At 49.5% G+C, this 21,669-nt stretch overlaps 1 protein-coding gene across 1 annotated transcript in view; it reads right to left on the bottom strand.

The window, feature by feature from the left end:
• Positions 1 to 2,641: 2,641 nt before the first annotated feature.
• Positions 2,642 to 21,669, bottom strand: part of LOC146340932 (gasdermin-A3-like) — a 29,742-nt gene continuing 10,714 nt past the window's right edge. Inside the window, exons 3-11 of the mRNA XM_084804531.1 lie at positions 20,760 to 20,934; positions 17,825 to 17,987; positions 15,340 to 15,439; positions 14,021 to 14,074; positions 12,062 to 12,094; positions 10,251 to 10,390; positions 8,864 to 9,041; positions 6,813 to 6,886; positions 2,642 to 4,902 (exon numbers count right to left, since the gene is read on the bottom strand). Coding sequence (XP_084660657.1) covers positions 4,669 to 4,902; positions 6,813 to 6,886; positions 8,864 to 9,041; positions 10,251 to 10,390; positions 12,062 to 12,094; positions 14,021 to 14,074; positions 15,340 to 15,439; positions 17,825 to 17,987; positions 20,760 to 20,934 — 1,151 coding nt within the window. The 3' untranslated portion in view covers positions 2,642 to 4,668. The remainder of the gene's footprint in view (positions 4,903 to 6,812; positions 6,887 to 8,863; positions 9,042 to 10,250; positions 10,391 to 12,061; positions 12,095 to 14,020; positions 14,075 to 15,339; positions 15,440 to 17,824; positions 17,988 to 20,759; positions 20,935 to 21,669) is intronic.

Consider the following 21,669-nt stretch of genomic DNA (forward strand, 5'->3'; position numbering starts at 1 on the left):
TTAGGCTCTTGGGCAAGATACTTTTCTTTTAGCCTCACCAGTTTGCCTTCTGGGAAATGGATGTTTTGTGAGAGGCCATGCCCACCATGGTAGCTATTTTGTGAATGACCATGCCCCCTGATGGCAGCCATTTTGTGAGAGCACCCGTGGCACTCTTTCAAAACTCCAAATCTGCCCACTGGTCCAAAAAGGCTAGGAACCCCTGATCTAGTTGAACCCTAGGATCTAGATCTTTTATGAACTGTTAAGCAGATTACACCTCATTTTACATTTCTTTTAACACTATTATACGTGCAGTGGCATAATTTTTGCGGGATCCAGCAAGGCAGAACTGGGAAAGTGACAGAACGTGCAACAGACAGGTGGGGTGGGTGAAGTCCAACTGGCACTCAGGAGCACAAGCGGCTTCCCTAGATAATCTCGTCACTTGGTCTGAAGGGCAACAGAAAGCCACAGGCTGTATATCAGAAGAAGCGGGAGATGGCTGGGCCCTCCTGACCAACCGACTATCTGGCTACGAGGGCTCTCCAAGAACCTTGTGCATCTTGCCTGCAGTTCCACTTTCTGACCAGCTCCCCTGGTGGCGCGGCGAGCAAGCAGGAGTCGCTGCCTGGCTCCCTGTGTGGGACCCGCAGATCTGGACCCTTCCCTTCTTTCTCACTCTGTCCCGGCTCATATGCTACCTGCCCACATGGTTCCCGTCTCTGATTTCCACCTTCTGCCATGTTGCCCTTACTGCCTGAAAGCCTCCCAGCCTATTTGACAAGATATTCCCTCTCAATAGCCACTGGGAGGCAACCTGGCGCCTATGGTGGACTAAACGTGAGGTGCCTCAGGATGCCATTAACATGGCAAACATTTTCACAGAGTTGTCATCTCCTCAGAAGACGGCATTTTACTTGAAATGACTATACAGTGGAAAAGGTATTAGCCAAAATAAAAATAAAAATTGTTAATAGGTGTCCTCCCCACCCCCGTTAAATGTTACAGTCACTGACGCCCACCCTCCTGTCTTCCAGTTCTAGATGGTTAAACATTTGATTTTGTGTGGAAATGGACAGACAGAATGAAGGTTACAAGGAGCGGAGGGAGAAAGCCAAACCGCAGGCTGCTGTCAGAGTCAGCAGTCAGGATGAGTGAAGTTTAAACAGAGAGCAAAGTGGACAGGCCACACAACCCAACGGATGCATCTTAATTATAGGAAAACAGATCTTGTGTGACTGTGGGTGGAGGTGAGGGAGGGGGTGCCTCGTTTACTTGCTGTATGAAGTCAAACCTGGATCAGAAGAGCTGCCATTGTTGTCCGCAGACTGAATGGGAAGCACAGGAGAGAGCTGCTCAATGAAAACCCCAGGGCACATGGTCAGAGATACAAGGCCGAAAATGCCCGACAACCACCAGAACAGAAATTCTCACTGAGAGGATGTTTTATTACCTCTTCAGGCAAATGCCTTACCTGTAGCAGCTTTCAGGACTGACCCGTGGTTCCTTTTTCATATTCCTCGCCAGTCCTTTCTGCGTGGAAAATTTGTGTGGGCCGTTTCCAGCACAGTGTGATGATGAGTGAACTCCCTTCTGTGCTCATTGATGAGTATACTGCATATCCAGGTGTGTACACCTGGAAACCTAGTCGATTGCAGGCCAGGGGCTTTGCTGAGAGGTAAAGGGAGACTGGCTGATGGAACAAAATTAGTGAGCTACACAAGCAAAATTGTTGCCCAGTTAAAGACCTGGCACTGAATCAGGAGCATTGCAGCTACCGGGTCATTGTGCTGAAGGGGTGAGGTACACTTATGCTGGGACCTGGAAGGATAATGCTGCCCCTTCTTCTGTCAGGATTTGCTGGAGGTCGCCATCCCAAGTGATGACAGGATCGGCCAGGGCTCTGCAGGTAGGAGAGAGCGCGCAGTGGACCAACCTGGGGACGGCAGGGTTTGAGAAGGGCGACAGGCAGCTTCCCGAGCAGGAGCTAGCGGGCAGGGGGGCTGGAGGCAAGCAGGAGCAGCCAGGTGCCAGAGGAGGCAGCTCTGAAGAGGAGGGGCAGTGGAGAGCCGGTGCTGGCTCTGGCGGGCCCTTCTCACAAGGGGCCAACGTGGCTGGAGTGAAGGACAGGCCCCCGGCGTGGCTGGGGCTGGGCAGCCAGGTGACGCCGCCCGGGCTGCCCAGCTTGCCTGACCCAACGCTGCAGCAGCTGGCGGGGCTTGGCCGCTGCCTCGTGGTGACTCTAGGTTGCCCTCTTCAGCTTGCACCTCCTTCAGCAGGCACGCTGCCCCTCGGGGGTGCAGGAAGGCAAGGCGCCGGTGGGGCCTGGCTGCTGGGGGAATCCTGGTTCGACACCTCTGAATCCCTTACATTCAGTAGCCATGAGGAGCTCACCCTGTGCACCTGTCTTGAGGCCCAGCTGATGTAGGAACTCTCTGTCTACCGCCATGGCACCTTTAATAGACTGTTGTCAGAGGGCAAGCAAGCTTGGGCTTAATATTTGGGCTGGAGATTTTGCATGTCTCCAGTGTGTTGGGCAGAAAGGGCTTTCTCTTCTCTGTCTGCTGAGTCTCTTTAACTGAAGATGTTAGGGATTAGACTGGGCCTGGTCCCATCCACATACAAACCACTGCTCTGCTGGGAACTAGAGCATCTCCTGCATAACATACCGAGACATTTATTTATTTATTTCATTTTTATACCGCCCAACAGCCGAAGCTCTCTGGGTGGTTCACAAAACTAAAACCACAAAAATACAACATAAAATGCAATGTAAAATATAATAGATTAAAACTACAGAATAAAAATACAACCAGAGTAAAACCAGCAGCAGTGCAGATATTTAAAATGCAATAGCAGTTTTAAATTTAAAACTGTAAAATTTAATTAAATGCAAGTTAAGACAGCAGAGCTAAAAAATTCAATACAATTTTATAATAGTTCCAGAATAATAGTGTTATTTATTCCTCCTCTGGTCCCCAGCACTGTCCAGCTTCAGGGACCAAGGCAAGACACCATTCTGGAAACCAAATATGAAACAATACACCACTAAAATATTTTAAGTTAAATATGACAGCTTCATATCACAGAATAAGAGTAAAGTGACCCACCAGATGTGGCTTGATGAACATCTCCTTCCCTACTTGGTGCATTTATTTGTGATGTATAAATTATGTTGATTTATGACTAACAGAAGTATGCAAATTGGCACATTTTCTCAAGTTCTTCCAATGATCCTCCCCAGTCCCCACCATCCATATGTTATTGTTTACAGTTGGTGTCCCTCATTTCAAGGTAGTTTATTCCTAATTTTAAGGCTTGCACATTAAAGTCCAGCAGTGGCAGACTTTCCATTTCTGGTAGTACAATACTGTACACAAGGTGGGCCACTGAAAGTGAATGGCACTCGGGGCAAGAGAGAGGATTACACCAAGCCCCACCCTCTTCAGTCTCCAGATCTAGCGGAGCTTTCTGACTTGCACCCTTTCTTTCAGAAGTAGAAAGTCACTCTTGTGATCTTGCTCGGATGCTGAGAATCCAAGCTTTCATATTTCCAGCCCTCATTGCTTCAAAGATAAGTTTGAAAACATGATAGCAGAACCAAAGGAAATCCAAAAGAAATACTAAATCTTTGTGTATTTGGTTTGGATTTGCCCACGAGGACCAAGAACCAAGGCTTTTAGGAAGGGCTCAAACATTTTTCTTCTGAAAAGTCTTATGATATGAATATTGTAGAATCATACTCTAGTTGTCTGATAACAATATTTTGGCCTCCATATAGGAAAATTGCACTAGTAATATGCAACCAGATAAGCAATGGCACTTTGGCTTATATTATATTTCCAAGACGAGCCTCATTTCTCAGTAAGTTGGCTCCCCTTGCCTTATGCAATAAAGTATTTGCTTGGATAGGAGAAGGGGTACCCTGCTGACAGTCACAGTAACATAGGATTTTCGCTAACCTTAAATGTTGAGGGTTCAAGTGTGGGTGGGTGGGTGGGTGGATTATCTCCTTAAAACAATTCCTTTGACAATGAGTGGAGCAGCCCAAAGCCTCAACAATTTCCACACCACTGCTGAGGCAGGGGAAATGAGTCCTTTTTCACTGTGGTGAACTGCCATTGTACTTTTACATATGTTCTTGCAAGTCCGAGACATCTGGAAGCCAAGTTGTGCTGTCCACATTTCAGCAGAATTCCCTGTTAAAGTCACTTCCACACATGAATAATGGTATTCAGTGCAGCCCCTGGACGAACATTCCTCTTTCTAACAATAGCCAAGAAGAGGCTTGTCCAAAAATATTTCCAAGATGCTTGCAAAAATTCTGCATGTGATTATTTCAGAATCTAACTTGGGCAGGAGTCTGGGCTATGTAAATGCAACTCACAAAGATGTAGCACAGGATGAAAAACTACACAAGGTAGGAGGCAACGGGGATGGCAGACATCTCCTAAGAAGCTAAATACCCACCATGTGATACAAACCACTTCCTACTTCCCATGGTCTTGTGATCACTTCATTCCACCAATGGGGAAGGAGGAAGCATCAGCCACCTGGAACTGAGTGGGCTCAAGAAGGTGGAAGCAGAAAGCATTGTGCTGGATTTTACAAATTAGACCATAGCCTAGCCAACACCTTGCAGCAGGAAAAAGCGCCATCTTTTTGGAATCTGTTTTACTTCCTACTTCATCCGCTTAGAATCTCTAGGGCATACAAGCTGGAGTACAGAGCAGCCAGTTCTGAACACGCTTTCTTGTTCCACAGGCAGGTGATGGAGTCTTTCTCAGCTTCTAAATCCAGCCCACAAGTTTGCAGCAGCTCAGTGGTTAGATCAGCTTCTTCGTCCATCAGGGAATCAGTCGGAATAGTGAAATTGCCGCCTTCATCACCAGAAAGAATCCACTCCAAAACGCCATTCATCTTTTGATGTCAAATATGAGAAGGGGGGGGGGAGGGACCAGTTTATACATGCCATTTCCTTTGGCTTATGAGCAGTCCCAGCCACGCCTGGACAGTCAGAGATACAGCCAGCAGCAATTCCTGTGACGATCACGGGAATAACTGCTAGCTGTAAAACATGGTCATTCCCCCCCTCAAACGGGTGTTCTGGCCCAGGGTTCAGAGCCTGAAATGAGAGGTCCAGGGAGTCTGGAGACTCTGAGATTGGTAAGGCCCTCTCCTTGGACTGCTGCAGGAAGCAGCCATTTGGGCACTCTCTCGCACTTCCGTGTATAATGAAGGAAAAGAACTTTAATGGGCTTCCTTCATCTCTTGCCCCTGAAAACTGTACTGGAGAAATGGTGGGTGGGTGGGTGGGTGATTAACCCTTTTTCTGTCCACTGCTTCTCCATGCCAGATCTCACACACAAACCCCAACTGAACCCCCACTGCTTTGCAGGCTTCAGTGTGCATTTGCCCCCTGAACACATATCTGGAACTTTCCAGAGGAAAAATTAGTTTGGGGAGGGATTTGGAGTAGGGTTAAGCACACCCTGCCAATTCTGTGCTTCAAATTCCCCTCTCTGAACGCTGCTTTTTGTTGCTGGGACTCTGCCTCCCACTGTGTCCTGCCCTGAGTCTTAATGCAGGTCCTCCCATCTGAGACCTGCCACGGCTGCCTGCCAAGCCAGCCGCCCTGCCTACCGATCTTGGAGTGCTGAGATGTTCTCGGGGCGCTGAGATGTTCTTGGGGCAACGTTTCATCACGGACCACTTCGTTCCGCCAGTGGGGAGGAAGGAAGCATCAGCCACTTTAGAACTGAATGGGCTCAAGGGGGTGGAAGACTTCATTTAGTTGAAGTTTCATCTATTCATTCATTCATTCATTCATTCATTCATTCATTCATTCCATTTATATCCCAGCTTTCCTGCAAGGACCTCAAGGTGGTATACATAGTGTGTGTCCTCCCGTTTTATCCTCACAACAACCTGATGAGGTAGGTTAGGCTGAGGGAGTGTGACTGGCCCAGGGTCACCCAGGGAGCTTTATGGCTGAGTGCGGATTTCATCCTGGCTCTTCCGGGTCCAACTCCAACACAGCAACACCCCGGTTCTCATGATCTGCCACCCCAACATCAGATCCTGGGAAAGAGGTACCTGCAGCCACAAGGCGACTTCAGCTGGCTCTGCTTCCGTCTCCCTCTCTAGCCCTCTTCAGACATCCCACGTGCATTCAGTGAAGGTGTGAGGGGAGGGGATTGGCAAGAGTAGGGCATGTGAAGGAGCCCTACAGCTACAGGGCTCCTCCACATGAGTGGGAATTCGGAGGAGCTAGGAGGAGGCCTGTGCAAGTATATCCGCAGGCAGGCAGGCAGGCCCCCTTCACACGATCAGCAATTGTGCAGCTGCTGGGGGAGGGGGGGACATGTCTAGCAGGCACAATCCCACTACTTCCCTCATCTGTTCACTGAACATGCGCTGAGGGTAGAGGAGGGTTAAGAGGTCTTTAGCCAGTCCCCAAACTGCTTTTTTGTTCCTTTCTAAGCAGCTATGCGTGCACATAGACACAGCACCCTTCCCCTTACCTGAGGCATGGGAGGGATTCACATTCCCCAAGGTCTGATTACTCTTCCAATCAAAACACTGAACTGAGCTCTCCCAACGATTTCCTGATCATTAGGTCCCATTGAGGAGACATTAACCCAGTGTTCTGGACAATTTGGGTGAGGGAAGGATGGCCCACCAGCACTACTTAAAACTCTTAAAGGACAAGCATTCTGCTGCAATGAATACCTCCCAGGCAGATGTGTTTGGTATCGGTTCGAACAGAAAGTTTTAAAATCAAACTAGTAAAATACGACACAGAGGGAATGACGCTATAAGGGCCTCACCAACTCTAGTTGTTTGACCATTTCTTTCTTCTCCAAGATCGTCTCCAACAGGGGCAGCATCTCGTAGTCCAACTCTGCAAACACAATTCCCAAGAACAGGGACGGTGTCATTAGTAAAACTATATCGGCACACCTTTCTTCACACAGAGCTTTTATCCTGCGATTGAGAGCACTCCTTCACAGAAGTTTGTGGGCCCTTTACAGGAGGCCGTGGCCCTGCCGTGACCCTCCTGCACTAAATGCCCTTTGTTCCGTTTTTAAATAGAAGGCAGATCATGAGCTATCAAATTACCCCATTGTGTTCCGTTTCAGTTTCCTCCATGAAAAGAGTAAAAGCAGCAAGAAGAGGAGTGAGGTCAATGAAAGATACTGGAAGGCTCGGCTACCGGGAGAAGGAGGGGGAAAGGGGAGGGGGATAAGGAAGCAGGTGAAAAAGGGAGTCGTGATCCTGCACTGAAAACAGAAGCAGAAAGCCCCATTTTAAATGCAGGATTTTAGGCTTCTGTAGAGATGCCCCTGAAGAAATGGAAGCAGCAACAGATTTTATTTTCTTGGGCTCCAAGATCCCCACAGATGGTGACTGTAGCCATGAAATGAAAAGACGCTTGCTCCTTGGGAGGAAAGCTATGGCAAACCTAGACAGCATAGTAAGAAGCAGAGACATCACCTTGCTGACAAAGGTTCGTACAATCAAAGCTATGGTTTTCCCAGTAGCAACGTATGGCTGTGAGAGCTGGACTATAAGGAAGGCTGAGCGCCAAAGAATCAATGCTTTCGAACTGTGGAGCTGGAGAAGACTCTTACGAGTCCCCTGGACTGCAAGGAGGTCAAATCAGTCCATCCTAAAGGAAATCAACCCTGAGTGCTCATTGGAAGGACAGATACTGAAGCTGAAGCTCAAATATTTTGGCCACCTAATGCGAAGAGAAAACTCTCTGGAAAAGACCCTGATGCTGGGAAAGACTGAAGGCAAAAGGAGAAGGGGATGGCAGAGGATGAGATGGCTAGATAGCATCACCGATGCAATGAATATGAACTTGAGCACACTCCGGGAGAGAGCGCAGGACAGGAAGGCCTGGCGTGCTATGGTCCACAGGGTCACGAAGAGTTGGACACGACTGAACAACAACAGAGATGCCCCTGGAGTGATTCAGCTGATGATTTAATTCATCCAGGGTCATTCTCTTCAGAGCCAGCGTGGACAGAGCCTTGCATTACACGGGGAACCAGGGAGGTGCAGGTTCAAATGAACTCCCAGCTCGACTCTGGTGTAAATTGGGCCTTCTGCACGAGCACCCAATCACATGGTCCCCCCTGCCCCGCCACACACACACTTTTCGGAGGGGGAGAACCTGCATAGACCATTTTTCCACACAAGTGGGTTTGCGCAGAAGGCCTGGCTCACACAGGGCTACCTGTGCTGGGGGGCGGGTGGCGGGGGCTCCCCCAGCATGTTATTGCAATGCCGGCCTTAGCTCAATGTATTCATGGGGGCACTGTCGCTTTTTCAGCCTCAGTCTCTCCCATCTGCAAGATAGGAATAATATCTCACCACCTTGCAGGGATGCTGTGAGGATGAATGGGATAAAATACTGTAAAGCATGCTGCATTCCAGAAGCGCTACCTAAATTATGGTTCAAATAACAACATCATTCATGGGTGTCTCCAAATGAAGATGTATTTACTTTTTAGAGAGTGGAGGTCAAGCAATCCATCATCAATGGAAATGCTGGCACCTAGCCAGGTGCCTAAGTTTGCCTCTGTGGCTGGGCTGGCCATGGCTACACTTCCTGTCCTGGCCCTGCACTTGCTTTACAGCTGGGTTCCTGCCATGTATCCATCCCCCAGCTGTTTACTCAGGGTCCTAGGGCCTTCCTGGTTTCTCCCACCTCAGTTGCTATCCTTCTGTACACTTAACTCTGTTTTTTGCAAAAGTTTGAGAGGCTGAATGAACTACGACCCCCCCCCCACACACACACACACACACTCCCTTCCTGCCTTGGGAAAGCAAGGAGGACGCACTGCCATGCAATTGACAGTGTTTTCCATACCATCTAAAGAGGAGCAAAGGAAGTGGGCTGGTCCCCAGAGTAGTCTCTTTTCTCCTCTCTCTGTGTCTTGGAAAACCCCTAAGTGGGACAGCAGAATTTCCACTGAAGATCGGAGTTCCTCATCCAACGACTCCAATGTGGGCTGATCAGTACTTTCCCCTGCCATGGAAAGCTCCAGCTGGTGGGGAAAATTAGAGTAGTCCATCGGTCAATAGGGTGAAATAGCCAGATGACACAGCCCTCAGCTCCCAATGCCTTTTAATTAATTCTTTTCAGAGTTGAGAAAAATGTTTTGCTAAGAATCAGTCAAGGGCTTGTAGGAACATAAACAGCATAGCTAGATCCAGGGTCTAAAAGGATATGCTTGGGCAAGACCAGAGCCTTGGGGCAGAGAGGAAGGAAGTAGGCAAAACAGATAGACAGGAAGTTGGAGGAGGGATGTATGTCTTCAGTCAGCAGTGGCTTCCTGGAATAAGCATCCCAAATGGGATTAACCTAGATTAAGGGCATACACAAATTTAGGCTGAGACAGACTACACATGCAGCAGAATGAGGTTGTAGTTTCCTGGGATAGTAGAATATGTGATTCACCCACTTCAGGCAGCAGGCAGGAGAATCAATTATAAGGATGCTTCCTTTTGTAAAAAAATCTCCCTGCAAGTAAAAAAGCTAGCATAAATGAGAGAGAGGCCTCATCTAGAACCCTTCTTCCCGCAGTGCAGGTTTTCCACTGGTATGCAGAACGTCCCAACTTCATTTCTTGACATCGCTAGTTTAAAAGGGCTATGAGGTAGCAGGTGCTGGGAAAACCCTCTGCCTGAAAACTGGGAGAGCTACTGCCAGTCAGAGTGTTCTGGGCTAGATGGTCTCACTCAGTCAGCATAAAGTGGCTTCGTACGTACTTACAGGGCTGTTTTTTCTTAATGTTGGGGAGCACTCAAAAGTGAGCACAGGAACATAGGGAGATGCCTCATACTGAGTCAGACCATTGGCTCATCTAGCCCAGTATTGCCGACACTGACTGGCAGCAGCAGCTCTCCCGGGTTTCCAGCAGGATTCTTTCCTTGCCCTACCTGGAGAAGCTGGGGATTGAACCTGGGAGCTTCTGCATGCCAAGCAGGGGCTCTGCCACACTAAGCAATGGCCCCTCGTTTCCCCACGCCCCAACTCAGAGTCTAATGTGGCACAGTCCTTTCTGTCACCTTCGAACTCTCCCACCTCATTCTGTTGCATGTGTAGTTCCAGAAATTAAAGGGATGATGGTGCCAATGAACAAAAAGATGAAGCTGGGGAAGGGCAAGGGGAAGAAACAAAGACACTGAGAGGTTCAGGGACAACCAAAAAGTTTCAGGTATGAGCTGTTGAGCAGCTGAGAAATGGGACATACCAGCGACTGAACAGTGGAGGCAACATCTCTGTCCTGCAGCACAATAACAAAGGATTCCAGAAGAAGCCTCTTGAAGGCCTGGCTCAGGTACATCAGTGGCTCATATGCCTCTTTAACTGCATCTTTCACTTGGTGGACAGCTAAAGGTGTTGGTAAACATTATTAGCACCATCATTTTCTACAGCACTTTTAACAATACGCAGAGCACTTTGTGATCTCTGCCTTGCCCAAGGCCACCTGTTGAGTTGGTGATGGACAGCTAAGCTCCATGATCAGGAGAGTCACATGATGTAGATCACTTCTCAGGATCATTTCTCAGGGCATCTCTACACGAGGCTTTTATCATGCGCTCATGATTGCTCACTCACAGACATTTGCAGGTCCTTTACATGGCGTTGTCAACCTGCAGGGCCTCTCCCATGCTTTATAACTTTTATCCCGTTTGTTTAAAGATTGGGGAAAATCTGGCATTTTTCGATGAAGCACCGCAAAAGCTGCGTGTACTTCTGCAATTCCATTATACCACAGCGCCATCTAGTGGCTGTATAATGAAACATATAGAATTTGCAGAGAAAGGAAATCCCCGAAAAAAGCACACTTAAGTACATATAAAGGAGCCGATGTTAATCCTGCAAAGAATCTGGAAGCAGAAGCGCCAATAAAGGTGCAGGATAAAACCCTGGTGTGAGAAGCCCTGACTGTAGGTGGGAGATAGCAGGCTGGTCTGCTTTCCTGTACAAAATACTTCCCTCTACACAGAAAAGCCGCATGTCAGGGAGAAGGCAGGCTTAGAATCGTGCTCCATGACAGGCTAGCTTTTCTGCATGCAGGGAACTTTTTCTTTCTTTCTTTTCTTTTTTACATCCATAAGCTTTGAGGGCATCCTAGCATGCAACCCCCCATCCACGCTCTGAAGTGCGCAGTCCAACTACAGCTGCACCATATATTTCTTCTGTTCATGTAGCTTGCTTCAGAGAGCCAGTTTATACTTTATGTGACAGCTGGATTCAGATGCAAAGGGGAAAAGCACTGGTGACAGCCTGGCATGCTGACATGAATCCACCGCAAGGGCAAGGGAGGATTCTTGCTGGTCTAAACACACAGTGGGCAAGGCGAGCTGAGCATGTCTGCTCTGTGAGCAGCTTAGGGCGGCGCACCAGGCTTTCTGCCTGTGGCTCACTACAGCCTGAGGATGACACAGGTTGCCCTATGGAGAGCTTAGCCAGCAGAGGGTTCAGCATTGTGGGGGCAAATGTTGGCTTATGACTGGATGCCAGTGTGGCAATATGCCAATGGTCTTCTTGAAGCCTCTCGGTTGGCAGTCAGCGGCAGATGGCCAAAGCTAGATGTGATGTGGGAGACCCATGAACAGCATTTCCTGTTTATACAAATAATAATAATCCAAAGCAACCTTGGGGGGGGGGGTACTGATTCAAACTGGGATGCTGCTAGTGAAGGAAGGCGCCTAACTCTTTCCTCTGGGCCATTGTCCTACCTAGCTCAGCTCTTGCAGACTTTATGATGCCTCTTAAGGATCTCTCTCGAGGATCTCAAGGATCGATCTCTCTCACCCCCCTGCCCCGCCAACAACAGAGGAGCTGCTTCCCTAAGGTGTGACCCCACACACCACGAGAGAGAATCTCTGCATTAACCATGCAATCACACATGCAGGGCCTACCACATGGGCCTCTCTTGACCACCGGATTGGCACTCCACCTGGAGGGAAGGTGCTGCTCTGATGAGGAAGATCTGCGTGGCCGGGAAAGGCAGGATCCAAGGGCGAAATCAGAAGTCAACAGAGGAGCACTTGCCTGTCAGCGAGGAGCCCAGCTCATCCTGGAATGCTGAAGTGAGAAGAGAAAAATAAATATTGGCTTGAGATTAAGCTGAAGCAGGTATTCCCTCTTGGAAAGAATGAGAGGAATGCATGTGCTTAGCGCTCCTCCTTTGTCCCAACCCCTTCCATTTTACCAGAATTACTGTTAGTAAGAAATGGAGGCTCCTCCATGCTTGCACCCATGTATGGAGAAGGGACTCTAATCCACTCCTGCCTAACATTTGGAAATTCAGCAAGGGCAGAGGCAGTCATAGAATCATAGAACAGTAGGGTTGGAAGGGGCCTACAAGACCCTCGAGTCCAACCCCCTGCCCAATGCAGGAATCCAAGTCAGAGCATCCCTGACAGGTGGCTGTCCAGCCTTGTCTTGAACGCCTCCAGTGTGGGAGAGCCCAACACCTCCCTACATCATTGGTTCCATTGTCAGATTGCTCTAACAGTCAGGAAGTTTTTCCTGATGTTCAGCCGGAATCTGGCTTCCTGTCACTTGAGCCCATTATTCCGTGTCCTGCACTCTGGGATGATCGAGAAGAGATCCCGGCCTTCCTCTCTGTGACAGTCTTTCAAGGACTTGAGCACCATCCTATCTCCCCTCAGCCTTCTCTTCTCAAGGCTAAACATGCCCAGTTCTTTCAGTCTCTCCTCACAGGGCTTTGTTTCCAGTCCCCTGATCATCTTCGTTGCCCTCCTCTGAACCCTCTCCAGCTTGTCTGCATCCTTCTTAAAGTGCGTTGCCCAGAACTGGACACAGGACTCCAGATGAGGCCTAACCAGTGCTGAGTAGAGGGGAACTAACTCCTCATCGTAACAGTGGTAGTACATTGCTGGTGTGACCAACACAGAGGCCATGGCGCCCTGCCCTCTGGTGGTCATGCTAGTGGGGGCGACGGGCTTTTACCAGCCTTTAATAATGAACTGTGGGGCTCTTTACACAGGGCATTGCTATGCCAGCCTAAAACCCCACATTTGAAATGGGGCTTTCTGCTTCTGTTTTAAATACAGGATCACGACGGACTCCCTTTACATGTGCTTCCTCCCCCGCACTTTCCCCCCTTATCTGAGTCTTCCATATGTTTCATTATACAGCCGCTAGATGGCGCTGTGGTCCAGCTCCTCTTATTGCGGGTGTTCCTCTTTTCACGAGGGAACTCAAGCGGAACTCAGGCACTGTAATTTGGGAGCTCATTATCTCCAATCTTTTTACAAATGGAATACAGGTCATTTAGTGCAGGAGATGCCCTGGAGGTTCACGACGTCAACTGAAGGACCCGCAAACTTCCGTGAGGGAGCCATCTCAATCGCAGGATAAAAGCTCCCTGTGAAGAAGCCCACAGTCTGACCTCGTGCTTGCTTAGGGAAAGGGTGTCCTCCTGAGTTAAATGGGCTGTTCTTGTTAAATGTGTTTAGGACTGTGGCTTTAACATCCATTCTAGGCACCCATTTATAGCACTTGTCAAGTCCACATGGCTGAAGTCCCCTGGTTTATCCAAAGAGTCCTGTGGCATCTTAAAGACTAAGAAGTGTACTGTGCCATAAGGGTTCATGGACTAGAGCCTACTTCAGATGTGTGAGCTCTAATCCGCGCTTTGGCACATGGACGCTTATGCCGCAATACGGTTGTTTGTCTTTAAGGTACCACAAGGCCCTTTGCTGTTACTGCTGCAGCAGACCTGTTGGTACCCTTGTTGGAATGCCTGTTACTCTAGTTACATATACACCCCTACCACACCCTTTCCTCCACCTCCTTGCTGTCTCTCCCGCTGTTGAAATTCACATTAGAAGATCCTCCGGGCAGAGTCCTATCTTTCCGTTGTTGGTTTTCTTTACATTACTCCACAAAGTGCCATGTATCCTGAGAGATGTGTGTAAATTATGTGTACATTATATCTAAATGGCAAGTATAAATTATAAGTAGCAATAATGTTAAACATACCATCATAAGTAAGCGAAGGAAACGACTTCCCTTGAAACCTTGGGTAGATGAAAACTGAAGCGGAAACAAAAAGCAAAGAAACGGTAAGAAAACGAAGACAGAATGGAGTTCTCCGTGTCTCTTAAGTGGAGCAGTGGACTTTGGATGACCCACAGCATTGGGTCATCACAGCATTTCGCTCCAGGTGAGTGCTGCAAACACAGCTGCTGTCACCATGCGGCAAGTGGTTCCACACACAGTTTGGGGAGTTTTCTCATGTCATGGAGCCATCCCCACTCCCTTCAGCCCCTTCAGGTTATTGTTTTTAGATTGCTGGCTTTTATATGGACATACAGTAAATCATTTCATTTTGGACCCTAACCCTCCTTGAAGGCTTTGTGGTGGGAAGGTGGGAAATAAATGCTTTAAATAACTAGAAATAAAATGGTGAAAAAAACTCTTCCATCTGTGCAGTGCTGTGCACAAATGGCCACATGTGGGGCCATTTATAATAGCCTCGCTATACCTAGTTAGACGATTGCTCCATCTGTCCTGGCTGGTGGATGACCAAGGTCTCAGAAGTTTTTCCCAGCCCTGCAACCCGAGATCCTATAACTGGAGGAAACGGCACGGACATGGCAGGACCTTGGAGCAGATGCTCAGGACTCCGCTCGAACGGGAGGGTCCCAAATGCGGCAGGGCTCCAAGATCCTCCAGTTATAGGATCTTTCCATGTTTTGAAGTAGCTGAAGTCATACAGATTAGCCCTCCAAGATGTGAGCCAGCCCTGAGCTCCTTTCCCCCAGGAGCCATTCAGGGAGGACCCGTAAGCCTCAAACGTCTCTCCCTGCTAAATTCACTGCAGTATAAAGACACAGTGGTTTATTTTTAAAAAGGCAAAGTGCTGGAGTTCACGTTTGTCTGGAAATCCTTCCCCAGATCTCAAGGGCTGGCGGAAATGGTGTACAGGTGAGGGAAAGGCACTCTGCAAATTTACAGAGGCATTATCCTCTCGATGGATTTGCATGGTCCAGGTTTGGACACTGGCATTCCCAACGGGTTCTGGTGCTGAGTCCTAGCTGAAATCAAGTCCTGTCAACTCTTGATCAATAAAGCCCACCCAAACCAAGATCTTCACATTAGTTTGGAGAGGCTCAAACTTTGGCAAAACTTCCCCAGGTGTGGGGGAGACAATCTCCCCCACTTTTCCACACACTTGCTTACAACCACGCTCCTGCCTCCAGACTCTTGACACACGAAAGCCGCCCTCTAGATATTTCCACATCCCTCGTGCAATGCTGCATCCACTTCCACATGGATACACAACTGTTTTCACTCACCTGGGTCTTCCTCTTGGGCCTGCAGCTTCTCAACCCCATAAGCCACCACTGTGCCTTGGGGAATTAGCATGGACTTCTTTTTCACTCTCATGTTCAGGGCCTGAGGATTTGAGCAGAGATTGTTAAGGGTACCGTCAACTGGGGGTGAGCAGACTTTAGGCCTGCTAGATCTACCAGTTTTCCTGAAGTCCACCAGGTGGAAAATAGTGGGCTGGGGAAGAGAATTAAGGAACAGGGTGCCTCTGAGCACATACTCAGCCCAGGAATTTGTTTTGGTACCAAAATGGAGCTTGCAGCCCTTTCACACACAAACCCACTCCTAGTTTTCCCCTAAAGTTTTTTTTTCTACTTCAGCAACCTAAATGGGACGGTGTGTGCGTGCGTGTGCAACTTTTGTTGCTATTGTTAGACAACAGGGAGTCAGACCTGCTTGTGTCATAACCACCAACAGATCGACAGGTAGATCCTGATCTACCTTCTGTCCATTCCTGCCTTACACCACATCATACACTGATAAGGAAGGCAGGCGGGAAGCCACCGTGGTTTTCCGGTGCTTCCAGACAAGGCTTTTATGGCACCATTGCTCTGCCTCATTCACAGAATTTTATGGGGGATTCAGACAACACTGTTTTCTACTCGTAACATTTTGGTATTTTCCCACCGCTTCTTCTGTCTTTTTCTTACCACAGAAAATCTGCTAAAGAGAAAATGATGGACAAAAAAGCTGCACCAAGCTTTCTAACTGGGAGTGCTTGGAGCCCTTCATCTGGAAGCAGCCCTGGGGGCAGTCAGGCCTCCCTACTGAGGCAGGAGTCGAGGCACGGGACAGGAAACCCCATGGAGGGATCTTGGCACTAAGGGAGTGAGTGGCACTCTGCCCCCAAACGCTAACCTGGCATCCTGCTCCCACCAGTGTCCAGCCAGGCTCCCCTTCCAGCTGAGGAACTTGTCATGCTCCCTTCCAGGCCGAAGAGTTAGCACTGCTCCCCTTCCAGCTGACTTTATCATTTATTTATTTATTTATTTATTTATTTCATTTCTATCCTGCCCAATAGCCGGAGCTCTCTGGGCAGTTCACAAGAATTAAAACCACAAAGCACAGCATAAAACAATATAAAATATGAAAGCTTAAAACCACAATATAACAGCACAAGCAGAACAAAACCGAGTGGCAATGCTGAGATTTAAAATACAGATGTAAAACAGCGGAGCTAAAAAAAAAACCTAGAGTGCTGGAGGAAGCTATCCTATGGCCGCTAGTCAGCAGCTAGATGGCCATAGGACATGTTGGTCCCTGGGAACTGATCTTGGAGCCCACACTCCGAGGTTGGTTCCCGGAGATCCGACCTCCCCCCCCCCCACTGTCTCGCAGGCAACTTGGGATGGCCCTGCGCTCCACACTCGGAAGAGGAGCGTGGAGTGGCAAACACAGGGCGTTCTGGTAGCGTTCTGGGGCAGGGAAGGTGGAAATCCTGGTACAACGCATCCTATGTGCTGTCCAGCAGCCGCCTCCCCCGCTCTGCCTTCCCACAGCTAGACAGCCAAAATTGGCTGTCTAACTGCAAATGCAGGGCGGCTGAAGCGCGGAGGGGACGATCCTGCCCTGCATTGTATAGGTGCTCGCCTCTGAGTTCAGGGGCGGCCCCCTATCCCCATAGGATTGTGCCCCAAAATGCTGGGGAATTAAAAAGGTCTTCACCTGGTGCCGGAAGTAGTACAACGTAGGTGCCAGGCGAACCTCCCTAAGGAGCTCATTCCACAGCTGATGTGCCACAGCAGAAAAGGCCCTATATGCCGGAGCAAGTGAGCTGTGAATGTATGCCATTTTGTTTGTTAAATGTGGCTGCTCATTGCAGCACCTGCCTTCTAAAGATGCCTCCATCCTGCATATCCACTTTCTGTTGCGTACTATTTTTATTTTTTTTTAACGTTTCTATACCACCCAATAGCTGAAGCTCTACTTAGAAAAATCCCCGTGTTTTTGCACTTATTTATCCTTCTTTTGTAACTAGCATGCATGCTCCACTCTTCTTTGTTGCTCAGTCGTTCAGTCGTGTCCGACTCTTCGTGACCCTATGGACCATAGCACGCCAGGCCCTCCTGTCCTGCGCTCTCTCCCGGAGTGTGCTCAGGTTCATATTCATTGCATCGGTGATGCTATCTAGCCATCTCATCCTCTGCCATCCCCTTCTCCTTTTGCCTTCAATCTTTCCCAGCATCAGGGTCTTTTCCAGGGCATTTTCATCTTATTGACTGTCAACAGCACGAAGTCGTGCTCTACCTCGAGCTGCAGAACAAGGGGAGAGGGCTTCCCCCACCCTCATTTCATTTATACTTCATGAAACACGTCTGCCATGGGAACAACTCTGCAAAGGTTCTTGCATGGCATAAATACGCCATTTTAATTAATGTATTTATTACTTACAGTTGAGAGAGAGAGAGAGAGAAGAAGAAGGGCCAGGCCAAAGACCGCAAACCAACCAACCTGTATCTTCAGCAGTTCGGCCGCAGAAACCTCTCCCTTGCCTCCTGTTTGGACAGTCTCTTCGATCAGAAGCGACCTCATTATCTCGAACGCCTCAGTCACAACATACAGCTGCAGCTTAGGGGTGATTCGCTGAAGACTGCTGAGGGATATTTCAGTTTTCCTAAAGGCAATGTGGAGGAGGGTCACACAGCTGCAGTGGGCCCTTGCCCCAGGAGACCCTGCTGCTGAGGCTATCCTTGGGTAGCTCTGGTGCTGCTTGGTCTGGCCTGCTCCGGCCTGCCCAGTGGAAGGGTCCAAGGGCGCGATGTCCTCCCAGGGCAGGGAAGACCTGAGGCACCCGCCTGAGGGCAGCAGGCGCAGGGCAGGCAGCGTGGCACACACCGCTCTGCCCTCCGGCGTCGCCCCTGCGCCTCACCGCCCGGCGTCTGCTGTGCCCACAGCAGATTCCGCCCACATTTTTTCCGGCCGTTCTCATTCAATCGAATAGAAAAGAAACGGCTTTCGAAAAGAAATTCAGAGGAGGAGAAATTTCAGAGGCGTTCTCCTGGGCTGGGTTTGGGGTTCTTGTGCTTCCCTTACTTGTGAGGTGACTGAGGAGTGTGCGTGCGTGTCCTGTCTGCCATTGCCCAGTCGTCTCTGTGGCAGCCTGTAGCCTCCTCGGCTTCCCGCACTTCAGTGAAAGCCCTCACGAGGAAGACACTTGGGGGGGGGGTAGGGTAAGTTTAGAAATATGGCGTTTTTAATGTAGAATGTTATTGTTTTAAACTCTTTTTATTATTGTACATCGCCCAGAGTGGCTGGGTGACCAGCCAGATGAGCAATTAATAAATTTAATAAATAAAAAATAAATAAAAATAAGATTGTTTAAGATAATAATAATAATAACAACTATTTAAAATATATTTTTTAAAATAATAAAATTTAATAATTTTAAAAAGATTGTCACGAGGCAATTCCTCCCATGGGGCCTTTTCAGCTCGGAAAGTGCAGGTGGCCTGGGAGGCTGCAGAGCAATGGAAAGATGTATACTAGAGAGAGAAAACACACACTGCACCCTCGGGTGCCTCGCGGTGACCAGGGAAGCTCGAAAATACCGCCCAAAGGGATTCAAAACGCTGCCTCAAAGAAGCGGAAGCCTCGACTCGGGTGACGCTGTTGCCACCTGCAGAATCAATGCGCCGATCCCAAGACCCTTCGGAACAAAGACAGAAGCTGTGCTACAGCCCCTGCCAAATAATGAGCGCTCCCTGTGAGAAACTGCTGGAGAATTTCTCCTCCCCTAGGAGGACAGTTCGGTGAAATGGTCGCCGCAATTTCTCTGCCCACAAACAGGCTGGAGAATTCGGAGAGGCCCTTTGCGCGCAGCTTCGTCTGCAGCCTGAAAGCGGATGGAGACCGGGAGGCAGCCAAGGCAGCCGAGGCAGCTGCCCAAGCCAGGAGGAAAGCTGGACGCCCCAGGTGGCGGGCGACTGGACAGGCAGCAATGTGAGCCTCCCCCCTTTGAGGAGACAGGGCCAGCCCGGGCCAGGGGATGGCGGGACCCCCGCCTGGGAGAGGAGCAGCTCCTGTCCCCCACTCCCCGCCCTGCTGCCCCTGTTAAAGGAGGCTCGCTTGGTTTTCCTTGTCCTAGTCTATCCTCTAGTGGACACTGTTGGAAGAGCAGGAGCGCTTTCCCCAGGGGAACCTCCTGCGTCGTCGCCTTCTTCTTCAGCGCTGGTCGCCACAGGCTTACGGGCCCAGCAAGGCCCTCCCCACGGGGGATTGGGACTGCCTAGCAAGGCCTCGTAGAGCTGGCCGCCCTCATAAGAACTGGCAGGATCTGACTGGCAGGGCCTGTGACCATTAGGCAGCGTGAAGTAGCAGCTTCAGGCGACTGATGGTGTCATGAAACGGCAGCGAGTTCTTAGCCCTTTTAAGTTGTTGTTATTCAGTTTTTACGGCCAGAGGGAGAAGCGCTTGGGGGTCCTGCATCCCAGAGTGCAGGACACGGAATCATGGGCTCAAGTGACAGGAAGCCAGACCCCGGCTGAACATCAGGAAAAACCTCCTGGCTGTTAGAGCAATACGAGAATGGAACCAGTTCCCTCGGGAGGTGGTGGGCTCTCCCACCCTGGAGGCCTTCAAGACGAGGCTGGACAGCCATCTGTCGGGGATGCTCTGACTTGGACTCCTGCATTGAGCAGGGGGTTGGACTCGATGGCCTTGTAGGCCCCTTCCAACCCCACTATTCTATGATTCTATGATTTTTTGCCTCGGGTGCCAAAATAACTCGACCACACTTGGATACTGTGCACCGTGACCGGGGTGGGGGTGGGGGAACCATTTGCGGCTGCTCCCCAGGCAGCAAAACGTCTTGGGCCGGCCTCACCTATTTCTGTTCTCTGGCCCTTCCTGTGACCTGAGCCCAGAGGGATGCTGCTACAGTAATAGTGGGCAAGCTTCCCTTAGAGACAGTTTGCCCACCATGTCCAACTTCCCCCTGCGGTGCGTGGCTGCAGGAGGGTGTTGGCCGTGTTCTAGACAGGCTGGCCAAAGAAGAGAGTCCGAGTGGCATGGCCCTCTTCGATTCATGAACATGGGCACAATCAGCCAGGGCGTTCTCCTGCAAACCCCCACCCCACACCCCACCCTGGTGAAATGAATACGAGCTCCACAGGAGCGCTGCGGCTCTGTTTGTTTCCCCATGACTTGCACAGCTGAACTTGTAGATTATGCCACGTGAACCAGAAATCAATCGGTCTGTCCCACTTTGCAGCTTTGAGAGGCACCTGAAATCTGCTGCCTCCTTTTGCCTCCTGGTAGGGTATGTGGGCATAAATCAAAGGCAACACCGTGTTGTCTTTGGTTTACGCAAAACACCCAGCGAACCTAGCTAGCTTCTGCTGTTCCTTCCTTCTCACATCCGTGTAGCGACACACAAAGCCACGCTCACCACAGCTCTCTGGGGTCCACGTAGATTTTCCTCACGTGTACTGGAGAGGCAGACAAGCGCTCAGAGCCCAAGCCAGCCACATCCACTTCTGCAGACTTCATCTTAAGGGCCAGCCTAGCTCCAGATTTCTGGCACGTATTTGTGGAAAACAGGAACGGCTCCGAGTATTTCAGCTCTGGAAAAATTCACAGCAAAACAAAATCCATGTTCAAAACACACTGGTCTGGTTCAGACATCATGGTCAAACCTGCTGGGGCTGCACTTCAGGTTTATGTGACCTCTCCTCTTCTGCGCTTTGGTTCCTCCTTGGTGCAAAAGAACCACAGCTGGTCATTATGAATCGGGCAGCCCAGCTTGCTTGCAAACCAGCACTGGAATCCACAATTTGTCTGGATATGGGAAGCTGAGGCATGGACCCAGAAACCAATCCATGGTTTGGGCAAGATATCCAAGCCCCTTAATTCCCCTTTGTTGGACTTATCCCCTTGAAATCCCAATGTTGATTAAGGACCGCTTCAAATGTTCTGCATGTCTGCACAGGAAAGAGCATGAAGCATGTGTGTATTCAGACTCCTGCAGACCGCAAATGTAGCCCACACAAACCATGGATTATTGTAGCCTCCCAGTGTCTTAATCATTCTCCTGCTTTTTCAGCCTGTCTGGAAATGCAAACATATCCATGTTGTCAAGCGCCTGGCAGGCTATGGGATAAGAGCTCACACGGAGCTCTTATCCTGCTATTGAGATTGCTCACTCACAGACGTTTGCGGGTCCTTTTCATGACATTGCCAGCCGCCAGGGCACATCCAGAGGGATTTCCTGGTTATTCCAACCCAAAAAGATCCAGAACTAATGCATTATCTTTTTAACTCAGAATGTTATGAGATTAAAACAGCCACTACATGGTGCT

The sequence above is a fragment of the Heloderma suspectum genome, chromosome 6 (genome assembly GCF_057233095.1).
Source record: "Heloderma suspectum isolate Gila_16-S chromosome 6, 16-S_ref, whole genome shotgun sequence".
NCBI classification, from domain to species: Eukaryota; Metazoa; Chordata; class Lepidosauria; order Squamata; family Helodermatidae; genus Heloderma; species Heloderma suspectum.